The following is a 27,688-nucleotide window of genomic DNA, read 5'->3' as shown; positions in this document are numbered from 1 at the left end:
TTCATGACAGCATATTGAGTACAAATACTCATGGCAATGAAAAACCTAATTGTTTAGAAATTGTGAAAGAAGGTATCCAGTAGGTAATTTATTAATTTCAAAATTGTGGTGGGATATCAAGCACTTGTACAATCAAGTTTTACAAAATTCTGTATATCCTGTATTCCAATCCAGCACTGAAATTCTAGGCCCTGACAATAAAAATACTCTTGTTCTGAAAGAAGTCTCATTTCTCACTTCTTGTATTAAAACCATCAGCTTGCAGCCATTTTTCATTTCAGTGTTTTATAGATTGGACCTTTTCCTTCTAAAGAGAAGATGGTGTACGTCCTAGTAGGAGTTGATCAAACTACAACTATATCAGTTCCAGGAAGCAAATCCTGACTTTTCAAAGGATTCCTGTTTTCCTCTCTTCAGACTGCTTTCCTTCAAAAAAAATCATTGATTTTTCGCAGGTATGGTTTAACTGAAAGCTAATTAATTTCTCCTCTCTTTTCATTATAATTATACATTGCTCCTGATAAATGCAACAAGCTGAAGGGTAGAGTGGTTAGTTTTTCCCCCACTCCTGGTTCAAGAATTGTTACTACTGTTTAAATGTTTTCTTCCTCATTTATTGTCTTACTTGGATGCAGAGTGCGACTCCTTAGAAACGGATGCTCGGTAACTTTCCTGTAATTCAGGAGGTGAAGCCCAGTCTTGGCACACTTCCACTGTATCCAGTAAAGTTTTAATTGCTCTGCAGAGCAATCGGCAGTTAGCGCTGATCTAATCCTCACTGTGGTGCTTATGAAATGGAAACTCTTGGTGACATGAGATGAAAATTATTTTAGGTAGATGCAAATCATAATAACATAACATCAAAATACCTGAAACTTCTTGCTTTTGCTGTCAGGGTGATAGATGGCTGCCTTCATTAACCGGCCTATGAGCATAATTATGTGTTAAAATCCAGTGTTTTTTCCAGGCTCCTGCGTTCCTCTATTAATTACTGAAATTGCTTCAGTTAACTGCAGAAGTGCCAGACAGTGCCATGACCCTGGGGGCTGTGCCTGGAGACACGAGCGAGGGACCACCTCAGAGCGACGCCACCGTGGGCTCCGCGTCCGCACGGGCGATGTCTCCATGAGGCATCTTCCCTAAGCATCGTCCTCTCCATGACCGTACTTGAAGGATTTCAACGATGCTGTGGAAAACACAGCGGAACGTTCCCGGAACGGTCGCTCCGCGGTCCTGGCGGCGGCCGGGACGGTCTGGCGGCGCACCGAGGCGGAAGAGGGCGGGCGCCGACGTGTCCGTGGCGGCAGGGCTTAGCGGCGGGCGCGGGCCGGGGCTCCTCTCAGTGTCCTGCGGCTCTCCTTAGCCCCCCTGGGCTGCCCTTAATTCCCCTCGGCCCTTCTCGCCCCACTCAGTGTCCCTCGGCTCCCCTCAGACCCCCTCTCACCCTCGTCTTCTTCCCCCAGTCCCCCTCTTCACCCCGGAACCCTCTCATCTCCGCTGAGCTCCCCTCATATTCCCTTAGCGCCCCGCATCTCCCCTCAGCCCCCCACAACCCCTCTTAGCTCCCTCTGCGCCCCCTCAGCCGCCCTCAGCGCCCGCGGAGATGGATGACGAACCCGAGCGGACCAAGCGCTGGGAAGGAGGCTACGAAAGAACATGGTATGTACTTCCCCGCTCACCTTTCTCTTCTTTCTGGCGAAAGAGGAGGAGAAATCTCTCCTTTGCCCGCTGTAACATTCTGTTTTGCGTAGGGAAATTCTTAAAGAAGATGAATCCGGGTCGTTGAAAGCAACCATCGAGGACATTCTCTTCAAGGCAAAGAGGAAAAGGTATTTGGTATGGCCACGAGTCTGCTAACAGTACTGACCTGGTCGGTTATAAGGGCTTGATCATCCTCAAACTGGGTCGTCTGGGATGAGTTAAGCATAAGGCATGCCTGCAGGATGTGTTTATGTACTTTCTCCTTCAGAGGGGCAGGTGCATGCCAGATAAAATGGTAAAAAATTAATTTTATCTCTAAACACTGAATGTATACAAGCTAGGTATCCCATGTGTATGCAAGCTACAGGTCTGATGAAACAGTGCAGAGCACTGCAGTTGCAATCTGCGTAGCTTAGAGAAATCATATACAAATCAGAAATCACAGGATAGTTTGGGTTGGAAGGGACCTTAAAGATCATCTTGGTCCAACATGCCATGAGCAGGGACACCTTCCACTAGACCAGGCTGGTCAGAGCTCCATCCAACCTGGCCTTGAACTCTCCCGGGGATGGGCATCCACAGCTTCTCAGGGCAACCTGTTCTAGTTCCTCACCACCCTCATGGTAAAAACATGTTTATCCTCTAATCCAAATTGATCCTCTTTTAGTTAAAAACATTGTCCCTCGTCCTATCACAACAGAAGCTGGCTTTTGGTATCATGGTTACAGATTTCTGTTTCACATTTCAGAAAAATTGCTAGAAAAAAACCCTAAGTTTTGCTTTATTTCAAGTTACATTAAAACTGGATTTGTCAAATTTGGATAAAATTTTAAAGTTTCATTAAACCTGGCAGGAAGAAATAGTTCTTATTTGTTTTCTGAGAGGTGTGAAATCTGGGTTTGAGTTGCGGGGTTTTTCAGTTTGAGTAAGTCTGCATTTTGTTACTGCTACGTATTTGCCAGAAGTCTAGTATTGGATTTGTTCTGGACTTCTTTTTTAGGGGCTGTTCACTCTTTTGAATTTGACTTAAATTCTTCTGTGTTTTGTTAGACTCTTTGAACACCATGGACAAGTTCGTCTTGGAATGGTATGTTAATATCTTAAGCCTCTTCTGTCCTTAGTCCAAAACTGCTTGGCTAGAGGTGGTCATCTGGATCTGAAATACAGTTCTGGTGGCCTAACAAACTTCATACCAAACTTTGTGGTTTCCACCATTTTTATTTCTTTTTGAACATTCTTTGTTCGTTAGCAGTGTGGATCTGAAGCATGGCTATTTAGGGTTGGAGGTTTGACACACAGGGTGTGTTTGGCAGCAGCAGTCAGATCACATGCACTCAGACTTGTCCACTTCTCTTCGTGTGAAAAATGAGCATAATGGAAATGGGTTGTAAATAACCACATTGCTCTGTACAATGCTGAGCTCTTCAGATGAAGACATGAATGTTCAAACTATGCATGTTTTGTAGCTAGTCACGAGAGGAGAAGAACAGTGTGCGTTTTTCAAGAGGGGGCTTTTTTCATTTTAAGAGAGAAGTGGAAAAATGCGTTACTTTTCAGTTGATGTTAATTGCACCACTCAGTATACTGAACTTTCCCTGTTGGAGGGAGGAAGTAGTGGTTTTTTAAAGTAAATGGAATAATGAATTCATTTCAATGAATGTATTCTGTGAGTGATTTTCACATATGGTGGAAATGCAGATGCGTCACCTTTATGTGGTTGTTGATGGATCAAGAACAATGGAGGACCAAGACTTAAAACCGAACAGACTTACTTGCACTCTGAAGGTATTCATGCACTCAAAAGTTTTTTCTTACTAAGCCACCTTTTCTCTGTGAGCTGGTTGCATTTTGCATTTAAAAGAATTGCAATCTCCTGTATGTGCATAGCCTCATCTCTCATCCCTACATTTTTCTCCTTGCTTCTGATGCTAGTCTGTCGCTTTCCTGTTTTTTGAATAGTAAAATCTGTGTGGCTTTATTTTGCCCTGCACATGCACTTCTGAACAGTAAAAACACTTTGCGAGGGCATATTATGGGAAGACACATTTGGAAACTGTGGAAACTACGTGTTGCCTATAGTAAGGGGATGACATGTTTTAATTACGCATCTAGAATTGGTTTATATCTTTTTCTTACAGTTGGGTTTTTTTAATGAATTCTTATTTGAAAGGATGCTAGATGGGAGTTGAACTGGATTGCTGTTGTAGATCATGGAGGACTTGAACTATGTCCATCGTGTTCTATATGGTCTTCTCCAACAGTACTAAAGCATGAAATCCTGGATTTTGATGGTTTTGTACAGATCAGTGCTTTTTGGTGTATTGTAAACCTCCATTTGAACTGGCAGGAATCTAGAACTTGAACACAGGGAGTGAATAAAATAAGGGGGGAGTAGTTTCTGAAATCTACACTGCATTGGTTACATGGGATGAAGGAGGAGGGACAGGGTGAAAGAAGGATGAAAAGGAAAGGCTCAGGCCACCTGTTTGTGTTACCCAACTTTTGTTTTTTTTAGTGATACTAGATGTTTTTCAAGTATCACCTACTTAATGCATGTGGAATAAAAATATAATTAGTTTTTAACTGTCTTAACTTTTCTTTATAGTTACTGGAATATTTTGTTGAAGAGTACTTTGACCAGAATCCTATTAGTCAGGTATGTACCACCATGCAAGAAACAAATAACAGAAAACTATTTTAAAAGGTAGTTTTGGTTATAACCTAGTAAAATGTTTTCAATTTATGTGTACCTTCCCATCCCTTATTCATCAGTCTATTGAAATTCTTGTTTCTGCCTGTTTCTGCCAGGCATTTAGAATTTTAGAATATTCCTTTTTGTACGTTTTAACAGTAGTAATGAAAATACAGGAGTGTTTGTTAACTGATGCATCATGTTGTGCTGCTGTTTTTACACTTAAAGTAAAACTTGTATAGACTTGTATGGTTAAATAGTTCTGGTCCATAAAGAAGTAAAAAAGTATAGTAAAATTCTAAATAAACTCATTTTAAAACTTCGTAAGAAAAGTTTTGTCTTTTTTTCTTCCCCTTTTTCAGATTGGCTTAATTGTAACCAAGAGTAAGAGAGCGGAAAAAATGACAGAACTCTCAGGTAGGGAGGTCGTATTTTTTCTTAAATTTAAGTTGTTTTTATCCTTTTCATTGATTTTACAAGTTCTACCTGATATACTGCTGAAAATGAAGTTATGTTATCATAACTCATTTTAATTTAAAAGATAAATTATTGCAAGTTGTCTGAAACCATAGTCTTTATTTTGATCTGTTTTGATCCAGAATTGTCATTGTGTGCTTGTTTGTGATCAAGTCTTGACCAGAATGCAACTCAGATATATTCTGTTTCCCCTGTATTTAATTTTCTACCCTGTTCGTTAATTTTGTGTGTTACAATATCTGTGTCTTTTGTGAGATTTGATCAGATGCTAAGAAGTCAAGGTCTGTTTGGTTCCTGCCTGCTGTTATGCCGATCTCTTTGACTTCAGCAGGCTTCATTGAGGAAATTGGGGATCAATCAGTCTTTCAACCATACTTTGAGGATAACAGAGGAAATAAAACTCTTTTTCTGTTTGTGACACAAGTCACACTCATGTTGAGGGCTTAATGATACCCTACAGTGATCTTATTCTTTTTGGCTGCTAAATTTTCTAGCAACTGAGTGCCTATAGAGTAAATGTCTGTTTTCTGCGTTCTGATCAAGATACCAATTTCTAAGGAAAAATACAGACCAGCCCCACTTCAGTTACAGTGGGGATACTGCAACACGATGTATCAAACAAGGAGGCCGTGGAAAAGAAATATATATGGACAGATTCTTGCTAGATGTTTCAGAGATGTTTATTTCTCCAGCCGCATGGCCGGAGCTCTGCCCAGGAACTGTCCCAGTCACGGGACCAAGGGTCCTTCTGCCCGCGCAGGGAACACAAACCAACCCATGGGAACGAGGCTGAGCAGGGACAGGGAAACCCCGTGTCTGTGCCCTCAGGGCCCCTCTGCCAGGGCTACACGGCAGGGGAGGGACCCTGATACACTTCGAAAGCTGTTGTTATACAAGTACACCTTATTACATATGCAGTTTAAATATTTCAGTTCTTTAACTTGTTCTATCACTTAAATTGATTGTACTTTTTTCACTTACAGGAAACTCAAAAAAGCATGTAACTGCTCTGAAGAAAGCAGTGGATATGAACTGCAGTGGAGAGCCTTCTCTATATAATTCCCTAAATCTGGCTATGCAGACTTTAAAGTTAGTATATACAGGGAGTTTTTTTGTTTTCTTCGTGATTGTGACTTTTTTGAGAGGCAGGGATAGAATTTTTTTCTAAGTAGCATCTTGTATAATGCTGACTTGAGTCTTTAAAAGGTGACAAATCATTAAGTTAAATACTCTAGTAGTGCACAAGTTTATTTTCTATCACTAGATGCTTGTATTTAGTAGTGTGCTTCTTATAGAAAAGAAATTTGAAAACCAAGTTGATGGTATGTAGATATTGTGATGAAAGACACTGCAATTGTTTTTTACTGAAAGGCTAAGGTATGAGAGAGGACAGAGTTAGGGGTTAATAATGTAAGAGAACAGGAAGAGAAACAGCATTGTGTCACAATAATCTTGTGAGAGTTTTGGCATAGAAAGATCAATTTCTAGAAATTTAGAAAGATCAATTTTCAGGTAGGATAGATTCAGAACAGTTGTCTGCTATGTGTGGTGTTGAGATGTACCCCAGTTCATGGAAGACTGAATTAAGAATTACAGCTAAAAACACTGACAGAACAAAACTAATAATCAGTGTCATGAAAAGCTATTTTAATTACTAGCTGGAAGAGAGTTTTCAACTGAGAACTAGAGGTAATTAAAAGTAATGGATTTACATTTAAAAACTGATTAGAGGTTTTTAAGAAGTCAGGAAGACTTACTGTAGTGTTTCTAGTTTGAAGTGAATTTTGCCTGTGAGTATGGGTAAGGTACAAAGGATTCATTACAGCAAACAATTAGGTAACAACTACACAATTAAATACTGTATTTTAGATACTGGAAAGGTTTGGCTTTCAGAAGGTGAAAATCTGGTGCTCAGACAAGGATCTTGTCACAGTTTCTAGAGGACTTAATATCATGTCATCTTCTGACTTTGATACATTAAGGTCCTTGGAAATGTTATCATACAAATAGCTAAGTGTGCAGAAGTAAATTAATTGTGTGCTTTCCTTAGGCACATGCCAGGACATACAAGCAGAGAGGTTTTGGTAGTCCTCAGCAGTCTGACAACATGTGATCCAGCCAACATCTATGATCTAATTAAGGTACAGAATTGAAGTTTGACTACTGCATTGAACATTCAAGCTACCGGAGGAAAAACAAGCATTGCAGTGTCATCACCAGTTAATCTTCATTTAAGACTTTAAACCTTTTTACTATTTCTTGTTCTGTACATGAACTTGAGTATGTTTTTTTCTCTGTTTGAAGTGTTTGAAAGCAGTAAAGATCAGAGTATCTGTCATCGGCCTAAGTGCTGAAGTTCGAGTTTGTACAGTACTTGCCCGAGAAACTGGTGGTATGTATCTGAAGTTCAGTAGTTATATTACTAACACAGATTTTAAACCAAAATTAAGTAATTTGTTATATATTCATTACTGCATTTTGATATTTAAGGATGAGTATTTTACATTGTGCTGGCAGAAAATTAAAGGGTTTCCTAAATCTACAAAATACACAGTAGTAAGTGAAATTATTATCAGCTGGTAGCTACAGCTCTAGAGAGAAGAAATACATGTATTTTCAAACCTTGTGTTCCACATATAAAGCTATGTGATGTGGAACTTTATCAATGTAACATGCTAGTATCAATTGCTGCAGTGGTAACTCTTACACTGTGAGTACTACACTGTCAAGTTGGAGAAAAAGCTTTGTGCCTTCATATCTAATTTAACATTCTGTTATTCCTAATTTTAAAACTTGCTGTTTTCAGTAGCATTAATAGGGCTGCTTTTTAGGAACAGGATTGGATAAATTGTGTTTTCTACCTAGTTGTTTTCTGTCATTTGGCGTATATGTTTGTACTGTTTTTTGCTCATAACCTGACAGTAAGGCATTTCTTCATTTGTGACAGGAACATACCACGTTATTTTAGACGAAAGTCATTATAAGGAACTGCTGATGCACCATGTTAGTCCTCCACCCGCCAGTTCAAGTTCTGAGTGCTCCCTTATTCGAATGGGTAGGATATGGTTTTGTCAAATTCCTAGCACAAGATTTGCTTTGTCTTTTCCTTTATTTGCCTCTCCTCTGTTAAAGCTATACAAGTAGTAAGAAGCGTAATAAAGACATTGTGGATTTTTTTTTTTATTTTAACTTTTATTTTGCTAAATAAGTATCAGTTTTCATGATGTTGTTCCTGCAAAGTAGTCAGCTATTAAATAAACCTTATTAAGTGAGACAAATTACTGAACAGAAGTTGGAAACAATAAAGTGGAACAATACTGACTGCACAGTAATTGTTATAAATTTAATTTAGAAATGAACTATGAAAAGCTATTTTGTTTCTCCCTCTGCTTTTTTCCCTGAAGAAGGCAACTGTTACAAGTATTAATTGATTTTAAGAGCCAGAGGTAGTAGACATTTATTAGGAGCACTACTGTAGTGTTCTTTCAACAAGTAGATTAGGTACCTTTTCTTTTCCTGATGTGTTTCTTAATAAATTTAAGCTTGGAGTTAAACCAGGATAGGAGGAGGTGGAGCATTGAGTTCTCACATTCATCCACCCTTTTCATGGAAAGAATGTATTTATTTTTATGGTTAGATATAGATACTGAAGAGGTTTACTTCTCATAGGTAAAGCCTGAGCAGCAGTTGGAAAAACAACTTCTCACCTCTCATGATCTGTAAAAAATAAATGGTAGAAAGACAGGTATCGGTCTCCAAAAAGTCCTGTAGTTTCATCTGTCATATACTGCACTTGGAAGGTGAATATAAGCTTGATGGATGCATATAAAAATATTGCCCCCTTAATTAGAAACTATTTTAAGTTTAAACTAGTTTAAGTGGATATTTGTATGCTGCTCATTCTGCTTTCCTACCATTGCACGTAATTTTCTTTTTAACTGTTCTTCAAAAATGGGGTTCCAGTGTGCTTCAGTTAACACGAAGTCTATGACAAAGACATTTTTTCAGCTGGGGGTAAAGTAAAGTCAGGGAGGTGCGGATGTAGGTAAAGAAGAATTTGGTACCTAGCAAGAGTGTATCAGTTCTCCTGCAATAACAAATGGGAAAGAGATAGGCCTGAATGTCTAGAATAATTTTTGAACTTCCTCATTGAAGTAAGAAGCTGACACTTGACTTGCATGTTTCAAATTGTTAATATGGGATGTTTTTCTTTTCAGGTTTTCCTCAGCATACTATTGCTTCTCTATCTGATCAAGATGCAAAGCCCTCCTTTAGCATGGCGTAAGTAACATTGATTAGAATTCAATGAGCTGATAAGAATTCAGTATTAATTATTCAATATTTAGAAAATCTGCTTGACAGTGAAAGTATTGCAAAATAATATGGAAAAAAGACTTCTCAGTAGAAATTTTATTTCCATTGGTAGCTCCAATATGTGGCCATAGTTACCTCTGTTAAATACGTGTTTTAAAATTTGCATTTAAGCTTTTTGAAGGTAGTAACTGGTACTTAGTTCTGTTACACAGTGATTGGGACACACAGGTGGTACAAGGTATAAAAGTAATTACTGCCAATTTTACTTGCAGTTCTTGATTTAATTATTTAATTATTATTATCATTATAAAAGATAATTTTGAAGATGGAAGGATGTTATCTGAATAAAGTACTTTTTATGTATTTCTTAACATGACTTTAAAGGGAAGTTTGAAATAGAGGCTTCATTTGATGACTGTACCAGTGCACTTCTCAATGAAAAAAATAATTGTTTGCCAGGGTGGTAGGGGAGTCTGAATTTCAGAAGGAAACAGTGTCTAACAGCATGTGCTATTTGTAAGAATAAGTACTACGTGCATTTTAAAGTCAATACAGAATATTTTTGTGTCTAAAAAGAAACAACCATGCAGTTATTGTTCATATTTTTATTTTTAAAGATTGGCTCCTTTATATGGAAATACTTGGTCTTTGTTCTGTTCCTGTGGGAAAATGTGGTTACTGGTACCTCACCATATCAATTGTTTTCTGACACTTGCACATTAAACTCTTGTATGCAATCTAGTGAAACTTTTAAAATTATATGTTGTGTAAATAACGCGATTTGTAGTTACGTGGTAGCATGGTATTATCTCTTAAGTACTGAATTGTTTCTTTCTACTGTAGGCAATTGGAAAATAACAGTGACCCAGGTCTCACACTGGGTGGGTATTTTTGTCCTCAGTGCAGAGCCAAATACTGTGAGCTTCCTGTGGAATGCAAAATCTGTGGTAAGTAGCAAGAAAAGGTGAGCAGATGAATCAGGAGTTTGTGGTAAGAGAATTAAGGGGTAGAAAAATTCAGCTATACTTAGTAATTAAAAGCCAGCTCTGCTTTAAGGGTCCTGCGTTTTTGTGACCTGGGATGTCAACTCCATCCAAATGTCTCTCAGGACTATACCTGTAACAGTAAAGCTGTATCATATTCCTTGGGATAAAGAATATACCTATGGCAAAGTGGGGAAGAGGGGTGATGCACGCGGGAGTGGTAACTTCTCAAGAATCCTCGTTTAACTAGACACACCCATATTTCAGACTCCTCAGTGCAAGGCCATGGAAATAGAGTGCTTTGGAGTAAGAGGACAGAAGTACTCTCACCTCCAGGAGTACATGGATGAGAGATTTCCAAGTTGAACCCAAGGGCAGGCTGCATAGTGACACATGACAGGTTGTAAAGTTGTAAACAGAAGCCTTGCAAATGTTAATGGACTGTGCAACCAAAACGATGCCTCCGCCCATTGCTCTTAGTGAGGGTGGGAGAAAGGATTAGCATGGTTTATAATATTAATATTGTTGGGGGGTGCTGTTCTCCTAGCTTCTACAGGCATATGACTAAAACATGATAGGTATTACCAGGATGCATGTATTTGGAAAGAGGATGAAATAATTACAGTTTTGGGTCACTTTAGCCTAGTTTAAGTTTTTCCTACCAGCATGAGTTCCATTCCAGCAAGGGAATAGTGTAAACTGGAGATACCCTATGTATCTGCAGTGGGGTCTCCACAGCTGCAGTGATCAGCAGAACAACAGTTTGGACAATTACACTGCATGTGAGTGAGCGATGGAGATGTTTGTGCCAGTCCATGCCCCAGCTAACTTGTTCTCATGGTCTAACCCCAGCTGGCGAGTCAGCCCCAGACACCCACACACTCCCCACTGGTGAGATGGGGGAGAGAATCAGAAGTGTGAAAGTGAGGAAACTCATGGGTGACATTAAAGGCAATTTAATAGTTACGGCAAAAGCTGTGCACGCAAGCCAAGCAAAGTAAGTAATTCATTCACCACTTCCCATCAGCAGAATCTCCCAGAAAGGAGGACTCCATCACAAGTAAAAGTTACTTGAGAAAGTAAATGCCATCACCCTGAACATTCTCCCATTTCCACCTTCTCCACCCAGCTTTATAGGCTGAGCATGATGCCATATGGTGTGGGATATCCCTTTGTTCTGTTGGTGTATTGTTGACTGCAATCCTGACTGTATCCCCTCCCAATGCCTTGTCCACCCCCAAGCCTACTCACTGGTGGAGTAAGAAACAGAAAGGGCCTTGACTGTGTGTAAGCACTGTTCAGCACTAAAGAAAATATTCCTGCCTTATCAACCCTGTTTTCAGCATAGATCCAAAGCACAGCCACATGCTAGTTAGTGTGACAAAAATTAACTGTTTTAAAACCAGCAGACCTGTGTTAGCTGAAATGGGGCTATGACATGGTTTTGGCAGTTGTGTAGCAGGCTGTAGTAGAGGTTTGTAATGGGGCATCATTGTAACTGGTGGTGTGATATAGCAGAACTATCATTGCCAAAAGGAGCTTCCTAACTTCACCACTGTGTGTTGTAAATGTATTTCCAAAGACCGAGTTAAACTTTTTCAGTAGAAATGTGAGCAATTTGCTTGTTCTTTATATTTGGATTTAAAACTGGACAGGATTACAGGTTTGGCTAATGGAACAAATAATTCTATTTTTTAAAATTCTTAGAAGCTCTCAACCACTGAGTAATTAAAAATATTATTTTTCCTTTTTACTTTATTTGATACAGAAAAGTTTTTCAGTAAATCCTCCCTTGTAACAATTTTGGTGTCTCTTTATTTGCAGGTCTTACGTTAGTGTCTGCACCTCACCTGGCTCGGTCTTACCATCACTTGTTTCCTTTAGATGCCTTTCAGGAAGTTCCACTGGAAGAATACAAGGGGGAACGGTATGCAAATCATATTGTGATAATGAGTGTACTTGTGGATCCTGTAATTTTTTTGTCACAAAAATAAGAACAGCTGGTAACAGCTTCCTTGCTACTGGAGTTCCTGAGTGTTTGGGTGGTGTGGGGCACCTCTAGCATTAAGAAATACTTGTAGTTTCCATGATCTGTGAGTTCAGTTGAATAGCTGAAATAATTGCCAGAAATTGTTACTGTGTATGAGATCTTTTTTAAACACTGATTTACACAGTCTTGACTCTTTTTTCCAGTTAAAATAATACAATTTTGCTTTTAGGTATTGTCAAGGCTGCCAGGGAGAAATAAAAGATCAAAATGTAAGTATGTTGAATGGCATTGTAATGTGTGTTGAGGGGTGTGAGAAATAGAGATGATCCTTTAGTGTTGTCTCCTAAAGACCAGAAAAATATTTGTGAAAGTTAATGTCATGGTAGAGTTCTGTGTTAAACAGTCACGCTTTCTAGACTTCAAAGTCTGTAGAAGTGTGGGAAGGAATCTCCTAGTGAGCTGCATAAAAAAGCTTCCACTCTGAGCCATTTGGAAGCATCTACAGTGACCTGAGCTCAAGCCTGTGGATATACTTGCTGTCAGAAGCTTTAATTCCACTGAGTTTCTGTGATGCTAGCAGTATAGTCTATTTACATTCTCTTGATGACATAACTGTTGCCCTACTGTAGTGTTATGATGATGATAATTTCTGCTAATTTGACTTGCCTTTCTATCCTTCCTACACAGGTGTACATATGCAAAGTGTGTCAGAATGCATTTTGTGTGGAGTGTGATCTGTTTGTTCATGATTCGCTGCACTGCTGTCCTGGCTGTATTCACGAGCACCCTGCTCCTGTATCTGTATGATCTCATCTCTTTTTAAAAATTGCTGTATCTCTGTCATTCTTGCATGAATCTAATTTGTTTATTCAGCCATCGCTTTAACTAACAATCTCTGAACAAGAAGATGATTACAGCGGGATGAACAGTGGAGTAGGTGCAAACTTTAATGTTTTAATGATTTTATTACTGTTAATATATACTTGAATTATCTGTATCTATTTTCTTTGTTCTTGTCTAAAGACCTACAGCTTTTTCCAGCTGTTACTATAATAACGTGTATATTTGTAAATGTGAAAGTGATAAAACTGGTTTTTATGATGTGATGTTTTGTCTTGGTTTCATTATTTGTTCAACAAGAAGCCCTGAAAATACATTTTACACATCTATTTTTACAAACTTTTGGTTTTGCTGGATGGTGGATTTCTGTAGATCAAAATACTCTTTTCTAAGAATTTAGCAAAGATGTTTTTGAGCAATTAATTGGACATTTCATGTATTAATTTCAAGTACTATGGGTATTCACCTTGGCGTTCAGTAAGGCAGCTCAAATACAGCTGTTACAAATGTGCTGAAAACACATTTTAGGTTTTAATGGTGCAACTCAAAGCTAACTGAATTCTATTACTGCTGTATCTGCAGCTGCCTGGTTGAAGTTTCAATTTCTTACAGGAGGGTAAGGTTGCTGAAAGGCAATGAACTTGCAAAAGGGCAAGACCTGAGTTAATACAAACTATTGTTTGATGGACTTAGTGTTGAAGACAAAAAGCTGCTGTTTGGTTCTTAGGCAACATTGAATTGACAGAACTGCACATCATCTTCTCCCCTTGGCTAAACCCTTAGAGCAGCAGACAGTACGGTGGCTGCAGAAGAGGAAGTGTCTATCCTTACCTGAACTTTGAAGAATAGAAGTTGAGACAAATGCAAGACTGCCATTTTTCAGTGTCTGTTCAAAGTGTGTTTGCTGCTTGAACCTGTGAGAATTGTAATGTACACCTCAGTAAGAGGAGGTTACAGGTGCAGTGTCTGAAGCAGTACATAACATTGGGTTTTCTAGAGTCACCTTGTGATGATTGTAAATACATCAGTGTCTGAGTCGCTCTGGGTGTATATGACTTAATTTTTGAGCTTTGTTTTTTGTCAGATTAGAAATGACAATATAACAACTGAATCTTAACACAGAAACAAGCAAAAAACCCAAACCCCTCCTCTTGCATTAGTTCAATTTTTCATGCTCACCACATATAAACAATACATGCTACTTATCAATTCTTACAGGCAGTTTTCATTCAATTGTTAGTATAGCTCTTTCTGTGCTTTTTCTACTGTTTGTGCCCCCAGGCTGGATAGAGTGCAGTCATTCTCTTGTGTTGGCAGAAAAACGACAATGTTGAGCATCTGCGTCTCGTTTTGTGCCAAGTCAAACAATCCCTATAAATCCTTTGTGCTGTCAGCTGGTTGCAGTGCCTACTGTAAGGGTGTCCTAAAAACTAGCTGAAAAAGGACATAGAGTGTTGTGGTCTAGCAGGCCATTCCAAGCCAAACTAATGCACTGAGCATCTGGCTCTTAGATATTCTGATGCTGATGACAGCCTCTTGAGACAGTGTTTTCTGGTAATATTTTCATCTTTGCAGTCAGTATTTTCTAATGGAAGAAAAAGGGGGTTGTCAGAACACTCCAAATCCTCCTTCTTCTCTTGCTAGATACCAAAATAACATACTCCTACACAGCCTCTATTTCTGGAAGTAAAAACTGTGTAGAAGTTGCAGCCATATACTCCATTATCAGCTTGTGGTCACAGCAATAATTTAGTTTGTACTTTCCTACCCTTCTCATTGGAAGAACAGTTTAAACTAGCTCCTGAAAAATCACTACTATTTCTCTGGTGTATAAAGACTTTAATCTGTGTCCTGTGTATTTAAAGCAGCATGGAGGAAGTTTTTCTTCCACCTGTTCTCTTTGACAGGATTCACTAGCTCTCCCTTGCTTGTGGGAAGCTCGAACCTTCTTAATTCTTGTTTATTTCCTTATTTACTACATCTGCCACAAGATCAGTCAATCAATGAGGTTATTAGGAGGCCTGTGAGAAATCTTGTAGTTCTTGAAGATGTTGCATAAAAGGTTCCAGACTTAAAGTGCTGAAGGAAGGGAGAAAAAGACCAAAACACCCAGTGGTGGGGTTGAGGACGCAACAGTGGCAAGAAGTTTGAGACTATAGAGTGCTGCCATGTGGAAGGGATTGGATTTCAGAAAGGCAAGTGCCCTTGCTTTCCTTCCAGTTTACATTTTCTTTGTAGGACTAAAAGTTGCCATCTGTAATAACACTCATAGCTAATTTCCAGGAGTGGAAATGCTGAAAATACAGACATTAAAATACGAGTAAAAGAGGACCCCACATTGGAACAGGTGGATGCCTGAAGGAGGCTGTGACCCTGTGGAAAGTCCACACTGCAGCAGGCCCTGTGGCCCCACGGAGAGAGGAGTCCATTCTGAGCTGGTGTGCTGGCAGCACTTGTAACCCTGTGGGGAGCTCATGCTGGAGCAGCCTGATCCTGAAGGACTGCACCCTGTGGACAGGACCCACTCCGGAGCAGCTCGTTAAGAACTGCCATCCTTGGGATGGACCCACATTGGAGAAATTCATGGAGGACTGTCTCCCATGCTAGGGACCCCATGCTGGAGTGTGGGGTATGCCCAGCTTCTGCCCCAGAGGGAGGTCTGCTGAGATAAGGAGATTGCATACCTCCCAGCAGAACTCCCCGGGAAAGACAACCACCTTTCAGTTACGGTGAGAAGACAGACCCAGAATCCTCTAGGAGACCCTATGCAGATCTTTTAACCCATTGGCTTTTACCCTCTGACACCCAGCCACTGTATCCCTGTAAGATCTAGCCCTCTGCCCCTATGAGACCAGAGAGAGCTCGTCCCTTGCCTCCCCTTCACGGGGCACAGACTAATAAAGCTGCCCCATGCGGAACTGCTACACGGGTCTCTCGTCTATCTCCTCCTGGTCTGGCCTGGAGATTGCCCTGCAGAGCAAGAGCTGAAATCACAAGCTGAGAATCACTTAAGAGCTGATAGCTTCTCTGCAAAGGCACTCTGGCTACGGCTGAGGGAAGACATAGGGTCCCGGGAAGACAGTTCCTCACAGGACCATCTCTCCAGACCGGTCACAGCTTCCTGGGTCTGAGCTACAGACCCCACACCAGCCACCTCACTGGAGTAAGGGAAAAGTGTGAGGAATCCTTCCCCTGATGGGGCAGAAGCGGCAGGGTTGTGTGATTAATTAACCACAGCTCCCTTTTCTCTGCATTGCTGCAGGGATGAAGGTAGAGAAAATTTTAAGTGAAGTCCATACAGAAGGGAGGGGTGGGAGGAAGATGTTTTAAGATTTGGTTTTATTTCTCATTAACCTACTTTAATTTGGTAGCACATTAATTTCCCCTGTTCAAGTCTGCTTAGCCCAACAGTAATAGGTAAAGAATTATTTCCCTGTCCTTACCTTGACCCACAAACCTTTCATTGTGTTTTCTCTCCCCTGCACAGCTGAGGAGGGCAGTGATAGAGCAGCTTTGGTGGGCACCTATCGTCCAGCCAGGGTCAACCCACCACAGTAATTTTTCAGAATACAGTAGGACTAGAAGACTTTTGTAACTATCATAGCACTTTTTGGCTTGGGATTTGGATGAGAGAGGAAGGTGACTTTTTTAGCCAGAAAAAAAAAAGCCCAACCAAAAAAAAACCAGAGTGGAGATCCTGGATCCAGAATGCCTTCTGAATACTTGCTATTGTCATTGTAAAGGCACTAGTCAATTGGAGTTCACAGAATTTCAATTTGGCTAGTCACATTTAATAATAAACACCTGTTTATACCATCTCTACAGTTACCTTATCTCTTCTTAGCTAAATCAAGTTCTTATAACCTGTAGAAACCATGTTATTAAGGAAAGAGAGGTGATGATGAATGTTAGCTAAAAGATGTGTAAAATATAATTTAGTAGTCTTCCTTGTTTTTTCAAAAAAATGTGAAAGAAGATTTGTAGCAGAGACAAATGACAGCTAGGTGAGCTGAATGTTTCTGTTTTGCACTGATTCCCACACGTAATCTTTGATTTTCACAAGTTTGTCAAATACATGGAGACAGAATTCCAGGAAGTCCATGAACAACTGCAGAAGAGTTAAAACCCTACCATAAGAAATAAGTACAATAGATTAAAGTCCTTTTTGTCCTATACATGATTCATCATGGTCTTTGACAGAAATGGCAACAGCTGCTTTTTTTCTCACACTCTTATTCAATCCAGTAATGCAGTGTTTTTGCTGCGGGTTAGTTTTATTTACCATGATGGTTAGATGTACCCCATGCGAACAGCACAAGAAATTCTGTTCCCCTTGTGAATTTGTTCTGGGTAAAAGTGCGGGTAGTATTTCAAATTATGGCATATGTGTTCAGAAAAACCCAGCAGAGTACACGTACAGGTAGAGCGTGCAGGATGCAGTCCTTTGGTAGATGGCTGTTCTGTGCCAGAGGAACCAATCCTGATTTACCTGCCAGAGCTGGATTTTTTTTTACAGGTAATTGAAAGCAAAACTGGGAGGGATTGTTGGTTTGATTTATAAAATGGCACAAGTTTACTTACAGTACTTGAATATACATTTTATTGATGTATATTCATGTATACAAGATACTTGAGTATACATTTTATTTTCATGCTGCTCATCATTTTGCATTGCACTGTATCCTTCATAAATGCTCTCTTCCGAATGAAGAATAAAGGCAACTCAATTGGTCCTCAGGCAAAAACTGTTCTACATTTTTTATCATTCTTGTTGCAGTTCCCTGCACCTTTTTCTGTTCTAATACAGCATTTTTTTGAGCTGAGGGGACTTCTTTCAAATGCACTGTTTAAGATGTGGATCAGCCATGGGTTTTTACAGTGACATAATTATATATTTTCTGCTTATTTGTCTGTAACAGATGCCAGGCTTACAGATCTGATGTCTCTTCCTTTCCCCCAGAGGTGCAGACTGCTCTTTAAAAATTGGCAGTATGTTTTCCCCACTGAGCCATGAAAGATCTACTTTCTGATGTATGCCCTCCCCTTTTCTGATTTAGACAATGGAAATCTCCCTGAATTCGTCTGCAGGAGACATTAATAAAATTATTCCAGTGAGTGTCACTTCCAAGTCCTCTGCAACTGTATTGTCCCCTTTGAAAGGTTCCTTTACAACCTGGTTAGCAGTTGGCTCTTCCAGCTCTCTTCACTGGCTCTTTGTTCCTGCTGACTGGAAGAAGGTTTAGATTAGTTTAGCTATTCTCAGACTTTTTTTTTTTTACCCAGCCTGTCTGATTTTCTTTTACCCACTTCATTTGCCAGAGGTTTTTAGCCTTTTGTTTTCTTTGTAAAAAAAGCTTCAGTTTTTTGAATGGTGCTTTCTGTCATGGGCAGAATGGGAGCTTCAGATGAGGTTTATTAGGGAGACCCTCCCACTGAGACATGGGGTGCAGAAAAGACCTTACCTTCTAAACTCCTTCTGAGAGAGGAGTTCAAATGTGGCTGTATCCATTCTCAGCACCAGATTTTGTTTTGTTTTCTTGTAAGCCTGAGATGTTGGCAATCCAGTTCTGTCCCTGCTTTGGAAGATGTGATAGCAGGCCAAACCTTTCCCAACTAATCAAGTATCTTTGATTGCAAAGGTGATCTCACCTTGAGCATCTTTGAGGATGGAGGAGTCTGACCAGACTCTTTTAAAACCTGGCTTGCAGAAGTGCATGCGGAGGCCACTGCTGTTACTAAAGCCAGGCGTTTTACACAAGCTTGAACTGAGCTGGTTAGTTACATAAACACAGGACAAGTAAAAGATTCACTTTCCAGTGCAGGTGGGACAGAGGTTCAAGATAGTCCTGGTGCCTAGTTAAAATCTCTTGGCTTTCAGTTAGGAGAGAAACACAGCTGAAAAATGAGAATGGCTTTTGCAAAAGCTGTAACAAGGAAATTGAAATGAAATGGCCCTAGCCCTGTATGAGGTGAAAGCCAGAGCAAAGAGTGGCAAGCAGGGTATGTTTTTGGAAAGGAGAAAGCATTTATCTGGACACTTGTACATTTATTTGTCTGGTGTTACTAGGAGACTAACACTGAATCAGGTCTCACAAAGCAGTTGTGATGAAGGGCACGTGTTCAGGTCCTTCTGAGAGGGAAGAGCCGAATGAGATGAATGGCTGTCCTCAACTATGGAATCAGAGGTGTTCAGCACCACTGAAAGCCAAACACTGTCATCCTGCAAAAAACAGGTTTATAGGGAGCAGGGGAAGGTTGAAAAGCATTGCATTTTGAGAAGGGAGGATTACTGTTTATTTCCACCCCGTCCCCCTCTTCCTTTCCTGTGGGTGCCTTGAGTTTGTCAACACAGAAAATTCCTTCTATCTCTAAAGTACTCATGAGACCTACACGCTCTCTGGACATGTATTTTGTCTTTTCTGTTGATGACCTTTATAAGCTATTGAGTTACAAAATGAACAACAGCAGGGGCAAACTTGAGAAAGGAAAGCAGATAGTAGCCTATTGCCCAGAAACTAAATTTTAATGGATTTTTTTACTTGGATCTGCTGCTGTCACTCATTAGCACAATATTCAGGAAATATATACTTGTTTAATCTTTAACAGGAGAGGTCATCCCTCTGCGGCATAAAATTTAGTTGTTTTTCTTAACCTGAAGGCGCTCATCCTTCCTGCAGGGTAAAAGAATAAAAGTCTACAGCCAGCCTGATTGTTCAGTAGTGTCTACACCTGCAGCACTTCAGATACTTCCCATTTATCCTGTAGGATAACTGCAGGAAGACAGTCTGTTAGGTGAGTTTAAAGGAGAGAATTTCAAACGAAATTGTCTGAGTAGAAAAGACTTTAATCCTGCTTCAGGATAAATTAATCTTCTGTTTGTATACTTTTTCAGTTGCAAATTGTCATTTTTAATGGGTATTATTTCTTTCTGTTTTATACACAGCCCAAAATATGTCTTGCTTCTTGAAGTGTGTTCAGCCTGCTTATATACTAAACTTTGCTAAGACCTCTACTGAAATGCCTTCTTAGTTCCCCTTCTACAAAGCAATGGAAATTACAAGGAAAATAAGCAGTGGAAAAATCAACTGACTTAAAATGGAGCTTTGTAACTTTGTTGCTAGTTATATAAGCTTAGATGCCCTAGCTGTTAAAACTGTGTATTTCCAAAATGATTCTTGAATGTAATTCTTTTTTAGTATAGTCTTTACCATGTTATACATAGGCCAGGGAAAACGTCTTTTTCTCTAAGCAAATGCCAAGTCTGTCATATTATCTTCCTTTATTTTTGACATACATTTCAGTATATATAGTGACTTAATTACAGGAGTCACATCTTGTAAATAGGCTCACCATAAGGCAAGGCTGGAGAGTATATGTGATGGCACTCAGGCCTGAGAGAGATTGTTATGCTCGGTATCTTGATGTCTGCAGAGCTGATCTGATGTCTGACCTCCAGTGGCTGCACAAGTGGGTGTTGTGTTTGCTTTGTTCTGTAAGAGTGGTATATGAACACTTGTAAACACACTGGTATCTTATTCTACCAGGCATTAATATGCCTGCTAGAATATCCTTTATCAGTCTCCTCAGTCTGAGTATCACAAAGCTCAAATGTGTAGAGTTCAAAGTTCTACTGTTTTTTCCAACCTAGCAGCAACAAATTTGTTTTATTTTTAATGTACCATACCTCAGCTTCACTGCTTATTTGTTCATGTTTCATATGGCTTTGGAGCATCTTTAAATCCTTACTGAAGCCTGTTTATTTTTGCAGTGAAAGTAGCAAACTGTGGAGGTTTCCAGAGGCTTGGAAAGCCCTGTTAGCAAATCATTATGTTACAGAAACTTTATAATACTTGATAACGTGTCTGCTTAAAAAGAACTGGCCGTTATCCACATCAGCTCACAGCCAGAGCAGCAGCAATAGTGGCTTTTCATCACTGTGTTTCTCAATTGTCTGGTCCCATGACAATAGCAATGGTGGGTTAGCTCCTTGATACAGAAGCCCTTAAAATGTCTAGTATCGTGATGAAGCATCCCTAGTGTAAGAGTTCAAAATTCCTTGGCAATGGGTTTTGCCCCTTTCACCAATTTTTCAAGCCTAGAGAAGTTTGAAAATTAGGGTTTGGGGTTTTTTTCCTCATCTTGTGTTATTAATTATACACCTCCATTGCAAATAAGCATTGTCCTGGTTCCAGCCAGGAGAGGGTTAATTTTTGCAGTAGCCAGGAGAGGGCATGACTAGGATCCCGAGATATACCACCTCACATCTTTGCTGGGGATGGGAGAAAGGACCATTCCAGCTCACATATCCTGGTAGTGATCAGTTGTTGTTGGGAGCTCTTGGCCTGGCAAGCCCTCGTGTGTGAATAGTTTGCCTCTTTCTTGTACATCCTTTTATTAATATTCTATTCATTGTTTTGCTTGTAATTAAATCAGTTATATGAATCACTTGTGAAATAACAACCATAAACCCCTTACTGAAGTCAGAACTCCAGCAAAATTAGTGTATGCTAGATTTTACTAGTGTTAAAACCTGATGAAAGCCACTTTTTGTAACAATACCAGACACCAACACAGCTGATTGAAGCAGAGGGCAGTTCTGCCTCTTCACCAATCTGAAAAGATGATTTAGAAGCTTTGCCTCACTGCAATCAAACTTAATTTACTTCCCCATGACAATTAGCAACAAAGAAAAAAAAGCCTTCAAAGTAGCTTAGGTAAGTTATGAGTAAGTCTTTTTTTGCTCAATTACTTGTGGGAAAACTGATTTTCTGACACTTGACCACAGTAGGAAAAGGAAGTGAATGCAGTGAAGTTCATGCCTGTATTTCCCTGAAAAGCAAACCACTGGCTTTAACTAAATTACTGCCTAGTTTTGTGGCTACAGCCTCTATTAAGAGTAGAACTGTAAAGTAAAATTCAGCCCTAAAGGGCTGTGTCCATACTTACCTTTCCACGGGCTTTCCCTAAATTGCTTTCAGTAATGGTACTCAGAAAATGGCAACACAGCAAGACTTTCTGCTGTATTTCAGCCATGCATCCAACCAAGAGATGTCTATGGAAGCTCAAAATAAAAACTACCCCAAAACAAACTACATCCCTAAATTCAAAGTTTAAAAAGTAGAACTTTATTCACGCATTTGAAACAAGACAATAGCCTTCCTGAAAACAGCTGTCATATTTCATTATTCTGATCAGACCAGTAAGATGTCCCTCCTACTATAACAGTAGAGTTTTCCATGTCAGTGCCGCCAGTGGCCACTGTAACACACATTGCTGCCATAGCTCTCTCCTAAAAGAGGATACCATAATCAATAATTCTGGTGCTGTCATTCACACAAAAATTCTGAGGAATGCAAGAAATCTTGAGACATAAAAGAAATCTATTACATGGGGTCAAAAGAATTACATCTATCATGCGGTGAGAAGACTTGAAATTGCCTCAGGGAAGTAGAAAGTATTTTGTTGCTGCAGCGCTTTTAAAATACATTTGACTAGAGGTCTTTAAGAAATAGCTCATTTCAATGCACATTTAAGTAGCAGTCTGAAGTTATTTATTTGTTAACAGGGACAGCTCAGTATTAAGAAAATGTTATGACTAATTGTCTTAAAAAATGCAGCTCTTCACCATCAACCACCAATGCATAAGTGATAAACACTTCTCAGTGGAAAAGATTTGTACCTGGCTTTAAAAAAGAAGCAAAAATTAGTATAAAAGAGCTTTTTGTTTTCAAACACACAAAGAATTACTTAACTACACAAAAATTACATGTTGTCACAGAAAATCAGAAAACAATTCCCCATGAGAATATAGTTTTGTTTTATAAGGAAGTGAACAATATATTGGAGAATTCTGAACAAAGCATTTCAAATAAAAGCATGGGTACTGAAGTACTGAGAACAGAATTGCTCAACATTATGAAACTGGACTTGTCCTGAAAACAGAGTTTAGCTACAACCTACCATCCCATCTGTGTAAGGAAACACAGATGAAAAAACTGCATTTCGCTTACAACCTTTTGTTCCCAAAACAGCCCACAACAAACCATTAATAATTCAAATAAGCTGCACTGTTCATCCTGATGTAGACAGATGCTGTAATTACAACTCTCATCGGAGCAATGAATACCTTCCTTCATTCTAGCTACGAAAATACAACTCCACAGCTGCTAAGCAAAGAAGGGATTACTACTGGCAGAAGTAGTCTTTACAGAGAGCCGTAAGAGTGGATGGAAGTCCCAAAGCCAAGAGGTTTTTGAAGGGAGTTCAAAACTTGACTGTATCTTAATTTACCACAAAGCTGCAATACTTACAATCCTTCAGAACAATGGTGGATATTCAGTTATTTTTCATGTGTTTGTCTCTCCAGTGCTGCTTCCATTCGGCTTTGTTTTAAACCCTACAGGATACAATTTAGAAAAATCTTGGTTTTGCCAACATGGAAAGCTTTAGTCACAGAACAAAAACATTTCTGGACAATCTTTTTCAGTCCTCTACAAATCATGAATAGTTTTTAACTTTCTTTGGAAATCAGAATGGGCAGTTTAAAAAGGATAAAAGCCAAACTACATGTCTTCTTTATAATCAGAGGCTATGAAGAATAATTTCAACTATATACTTCTTGTGCAATTGGAAGTAAATTAAAGCAATGCACAATTATATATAATCTGAAGCACCAAATCCTCCTTTTCCAACTTCCTCAGTGCAAAGAGTTCATTGTGTCATTTTCTTTCTTCAGGAGTGTAGAGATGAAAATATGAACCAATAATACAAGTCACAGATTTTCACAACTATGCTGACAGCTTCTACTGGACCTTCATAATGACATGAAACAATTACTGATGAATAATCTCTGCAAAAGTGCCAAATCTGCTCTTAAATGTGATACTACCACTAATACATAGAAGAAAAGAAAACACATAGAAGACTATTGAAAAGTAAACATTTACTCCACCTGTCTACAAACACAGAATTGGTAGTTTTAAAATGGCTATAAAAGTACCTCATAGGACCCCTCCAGTAGAACAAAGTACCAGAACATCAACTAAATATATATGTATGTATATGCTGGCTTATGTGAATTCTACTCAATGACAATACTTATACAATACAAAACACCCTTAAATGTAGCAATTGCAATTTAGAATAAGAGACCTAAAAAGCAGCCCTCCCTGTCTAACTTCTTGCTGCAAACAGGAGCACCAACAGCAGAGCAAAATTACCAAGACACTTCAAAACCAAAGCGGCACGTACCAGGTAATATCCAGTGTGGTAACCACTCATGTACCAGGCTATCAGCATGCTCCCCAATGCTTCATCGTCCTCAGCAGAGTCTGGCCGCATGGGTGGTGGAGGAGGAATCAACTAAGAAATCAACAAAGGAAATGTCTGTGTTTCAATAGTATGTCCCAGATCAGAGAGCACCTGATTCTACAAGATTAGAGCATGAAACTGAAAAACAGGAATGTATCCTCAATTTGTACTCTGAAAAGGAGTCAAAGATGATGTTTTCTGAACACATGTAATTTCCAAAGCCTAGAAAGAAACAAGACTCCTGTAGCTTAACTGTACACAAAAAGTGCTACTAGGGGGAAATACTATCTTCTTCAGTGAAATGCTGTTGCTAGAAAGTGTAGTTTCTTTAAATAATTTTCCCCTTGTTATTCTTACCAACAGCTTCACTGTCACAGAAATGAGTACACATCAGACCTCATACATTAGATTACTATGATATTTGGAACTGAATGTGTTAACAAATATGTGAAAAAAATAGGCAAACAGTACAAACATGTTCTAAAAACAAAGGCAGTGAGTACATTCAGTGAGAAAACCTGAGATCACCAATACTCATCTCTGACATCGTCCCCATTCTCTCATCACTTACTGGTGGTCCTCCTGGGAAGGGTGGGGGCCAGCAAGATAAAAATGATGGAGGTGCCTTGAATTTTGATCCAGGCTACATGGAAAAAGTGGAACAGTACAAATTAAAAGGCAATATGGGGTATTAGGATTTTACTTAGGAGAATTACATGAAACAATTCATGTATCTTAAACAACAGAAAACACACCCCAACAATTTAATGAAAATACAGACAGTAGCTACTTCTAAGGCACATTCCATAACTTGAGAAGTACCACTCAAGATTACTCATCTCACTGAGGTAAACACTGCTGAAACAGGGTTCTGGTTTATTTTTAAAGGGTTTTCCTAAGTGGAAGTCAGTGGTTACACTCTCAACAGGAAGAAACAGATCAAATATTCACACAGGCAAAAAGATAATTTCTCTAATCCTGTGCAGATGGGACAAAAGCTGACTAAATTCTATTATGCTGGTGAATGTCTTTAAATAAAGATCTTAGATACAAATCTACTGATACGAAAGGAAAAAGGTAAAATAAAATCTTATAAAGAAATCTTGCACAAACAGTAATATTTAGAAAACATACTGCTGAGTTCACTGCACTGTTACTTAGACTCCTACACAACAGGAAAACTGAAGGGTGTATCAATACCCCATTCATTCCTAATTCAAGAGAGGAGCTACAACTGAGAGGCTCTACGACATGTGGACATCACTTTTAATGCCTTCAATGTCCTGTGAAGTGAAACACATCAATTGGCTAGAAAAAGTGAAATTTTAAAACATCAACAGCACTGTCAATTAACAACAGCACCAGAATCCAGGGAACAATACCCCTCTTTTAAGTTACAAGACAATTGGAAAGCAAGTGTTACCTAAGGAGCAGAAGGCTCTCCTCATTAGACAGCAGCACTGCAGGAGGACTATGCTGTGGCCAGATTATTACAAAATGACAGACCAACAGATATTTAACATGCATATCTGTACATCCATTCTCAAAATGTTAATTGAACCTAGACAATGATAAATAACATCATATTGTCTCAGGATTCAGAATAATAACAGGCTTAACGATGGTACATGAATTATTTCAATTAAGGTTGAGCTTACCCTTCCTAGGCCTGGGGCTGGTGGTGTGGGAAATTGCAAGTTTTGAGGCGAAAATCTTCCTTTTGTGCAGTTGTTTTTGTTTTGAGGTGACTGGGAAGATTTTTCACTTTCATCTGTTGAATATGGAGTCTCGTTTTCATTCTAAAAGACAAAGACAGTTTTATGAAATGCACTAAAGAGGAGCTTACAACATGCAATTTTAGAGTGAAAAAGCTTGGAAAGTCCCATTCACATCCTCCCTCTCTCCAGCCCTCCCAGTTCTACCCAGGAATAACTTCACCTGCTCACTAGTTTAGCTATGTTATCTTTCACTGGTGAATTTCTTGTTGTCCCCTCCCTTCCTCCCATGCTGAGTTCAAGAAGTAAAGGGATGCTTTCATTCCCTCCATCAGCTTGTGTCTGTTTACAACAGAATTGTGCATCGCTTCTCACTCTGAATACCAGCAGTGCCACCAGACATACTAAAAGAAGTAGATTCTCCCACTTTCCCATTTCTTTACAAGAGAATGAAAAAGTCCCTCACCTCCCCAGAATGTCCCATCCCATTTCCTGTTTCATCACTGGGTGGAGGAAGTAGATCAGACAGGTTCTGCTCCTCCTGATTTCCATATCCTGTGTAAGTGACAACACATGTGCCTCTCTTCTGGTTGATGGAGGCAATAGTTGCTAGATATAAATTACCATCCTCAGACCAAACCGCATTGCAGCTATCACCAACCTTCCACTGCAACAGAAGCAAGAGAAGCGTGTAAATACCTACACCAATGGTTGGACAGAAGGTGCCTTTTCCTAAACTACTTTTTGTCCAAAATGATGGATCCCACCTAGAGTGTTTTCTTTGTATTTACTAAAATTCCTCTGTGTAACCTAAAAATAAGGTTTATAACGTTATCACTCCCCACACCACCACCCCAAAAGGTTAATGTCAAGATGCAGCTACTTTTGAGTACCGAAGTACAACATGCAGTACGAGCACCACTGGCATTTACAAGTGAGGCGACCTGTTTCAAAGGCGCTGTATTGCTCTTCTTTCTATTTCTGATCTTTTTATGGTTTTTTCTCTTTATCACCAGGCGCTGCTCCTGCTTGTCTGAAGGCTCCGAGCACTCCCCATTCTTTAAGGCATTCTTCGGGAAGAGAAAGGAGAAAACCAATAAATGCCAATCCAGCGGCCTCAGCCCCACGATCCGGCCACGGCAGCGCCGACCCCTTACCTTGAAGGAGGCCACCGCCTTGTCGTACGCCTTGATGAGGGCCGTGTCGTCCCAGATGTCCGAGTCGTCGCTCTGCGGAGGCCATACACCCTTTAGCGCCACGGCAAGGCCCCGTTCCCGGCCCCGCTCCCGCTCCCGCTCCCACCCCGCCGTTCCCACCTGCCCGGTGCCGCGCCGGAACAGCACCGCGTCCGCCATGGCCGCGCGCCCGCCGCGCACGCGCCGAGCCCCGGGCCCGCCCCGCTGCCGGAAGAGGGAGCGGCCCTGCCGGGGCCCGCCGGGTGCGCCGCCGTCGCGCTCCGCGCAATGCCCTGGGCGGACGCTCTTGGGAGCCCCGCCCTAGCGAGGTGCGGAGCGGCAACCACGACCGGGCCAACGACAGGCGAGCAAAGGAATTGCTGCTGTGTTGAGTGCTGGGCTCCTCAGTACAGGAAAGACAAGGAGCTACTGGAAAGGGTCCAGCAAAGGGTCACAAAGATGATGAGGGGTCTTGAAGCATCTCTCTTATG

General features: G+C 40.0%; 2 protein-coding genes across 4 annotated transcripts; one reads left to right on the top strand and one right to left on the bottom strand.

Annotated features, from left to right (window-relative positions):
- Positions 1 to 1,271: 1,271 nt before the first annotated feature.
- LOC104689776 (general transcription factor IIH subunit 2) lies at positions 1,272 to 13,263 on the top strand. The gene is made up of 15 exons (XM_010400084.3): positions 1,272 to 1,659; positions 1,752 to 1,829; positions 2,752 to 2,788; positions 3,400 to 3,486; positions 4,307 to 4,357; positions 4,756 to 4,810; positions 5,854 to 5,959; positions 6,921 to 7,011; positions 7,175 to 7,262; positions 7,818 to 7,925; positions 9,088 to 9,151; positions 10,028 to 10,131; positions 11,992 to 12,094; positions 12,387 to 12,426; positions 12,845 to 13,263. Exons 1-15 carry the CDS (start codon positions 1,604 to 1,606, stop codon positions 12,962 to 12,964), a joined length of 1,188 nt encoding a protein of 395 aa, XP_010398386.1. The 5' UTR covers positions 1,272 to 1,603; the 3' UTR covers positions 12,965 to 13,263.
- Positions 13,264 to 22,099: 8,836 nt separating this feature from the next.
- Positions 22,100 to 27,397, bottom strand: LOC104689777 (survival motor neuron protein-like). 3 transcript variants are annotated; one of them, XM_010400086.3, is made up of 9 exons: positions 27,339 to 27,397; positions 27,180 to 27,251; positions 26,967 to 27,092; positions 26,489 to 26,689; positions 25,966 to 26,106; positions 24,879 to 24,950; positions 24,248 to 24,358; positions 23,308 to 23,393; positions 22,100 to 22,680 (listed from the first exon to the last, which is right to left on the bottom strand). In XM_010400086.3, exons 1-8 carry the CDS (start codon positions 27,375 to 27,377, stop codon positions 23,337 to 23,339), a joined length of 819 nt encoding a protein of 272 aa, XP_010398388.2. In that variant the 5' UTR covers positions 27,378 to 27,397; the 3' UTR covers positions 22,100 to 22,680; positions 23,308 to 23,336. The 3 variants fall into 3 exon arrangements, with proteins under 3 accessions (XP_010398388.2, XP_010398389.2, XP_019141757.2); XM_010400087.3 differs by having other exon boundaries at positions 22,100 to 22,286; XM_019286212.3 differs by lacking the exons at positions 22,100 to 22,680; positions 23,308 to 23,393 and having other exon boundaries at positions 24,155 to 24,358.
- Positions 27,398 to 27,688: the final 291 nt, after the last annotated feature.

This window comes from Corvus cornix, chromosome Z, assembly GCF_000738735.6.
Source record: "Corvus cornix cornix isolate S_Up_H32 chromosome Z, ASM73873v5, whole genome shotgun sequence".
NCBI lineage: Eukaryota > Metazoa > Chordata > Aves > Passeriformes > Corvidae > Corvus > Corvus cornix.
This window is presented reverse-complemented; position numbering and strand designations above follow the sequence as displayed.